This window comes from Octopus bimaculoides, chromosome 1 (assembly GCF_001194135.2).
Source record: "Octopus bimaculoides isolate UCB-OBI-ISO-001 chromosome 1, ASM119413v2, whole genome shotgun sequence".
In the NCBI taxonomy this organism is placed as follows: domain Eukaryota; kingdom Metazoa; phylum Mollusca; class Cephalopoda; order Octopoda; family Octopodidae; genus Octopus; species Octopus bimaculoides.
Window position 1 is genome coordinate 3916712 of NC_068981.1, and position 975 is coordinate 3917686.

At 35.9% G+C, this 975-nt stretch overlaps 1 protein-coding gene across 1 annotated transcript in view; it reads right to left on the reverse strand.

Moving 5' to 3' along the window:
- The window catches only part of LOC106870901 (L-proline trans-4-hydroxylase), a 46019-nt gene that overhangs the window by 37739 nt on the left and 7305 nt on the right, over positions 1-975 (reverse strand). Inside the window, exon 2 of the mRNA XM_052974116.1 lies at positions 80-124. Within this exon, the coding sequence (XP_052830076.1) occupies positions 80-95 (16 nt within the window). The 5' untranslated portion in view covers positions 96-124. The remainder of the gene's footprint in view (positions 1-79; positions 125-975) is intronic.

A 975-nucleotide genomic window follows, 5' to 3' on the forward strand; every position in this document is an offset into this window, starting at 1 on the left:
TATATGTAGATGTATCTTTATGTTTGTGTGTATACATGTGTGCTTGTGTGTTTTTGTAATTGCCATTGATGTATCTTACCAGCCACAACAGCCATCTTCAGTCTCGTCAAAGAACCACCAAAGTCTGTGAAACAAAGAAAGAATGTGAGAAGAAAATTAATAATTTCCCCAAAATATAACACCAGGATTTTCATTAAAAATTAAACATCAACTATCACAAATGTGGATTTAGTATATTTTGACACACATACACAGCTATATACACACTTCAAATGCATATACACATAGATACATATACATACATACATGTGTGTAGCTATAAGAAAGAGGTGTGGGGGGAGAAAGCGAGGGAGCGAGAGAGGGGAACACTTTGTTGTGATATCTTTGAGCAAATATATAAACCATCTACTTTCTTCATTCAGTGTGTTATATTTTTAGTTTTGCTCCAAAAATAATATTCTGCCGGCAAAATACTTCAGCGTGACAACTGACAAGAAGACATATACAGAATTAACTGACTTATACAGACAGACAGACAGACAGACAGACAGACAGACAGACATACTTACAGACAGACAGAAATACACACAGACAGACATACATACAGACAGACAAACATACAGACAGACAGACACACAGACAGATACACAGACAGACATACAGACATACAGACAGACACACAGACAAACATACATACAGACAGACATACAGACATACATACAGATAGACATACAGACAGACACACAGACAGATAGACATACATACAGATAGACATACAGACAAACAGATAGACATACATACATACATACATACATACAGACAGACAGATAGAAATACACACAGACAGACATACAGACAGACATACATACATACAGACATACATACAGATAGACATACAGACAGACAGACAGACAGACATACAGCCAGACATACATACAGACAGACAGATATACATACATACATACATACATACAT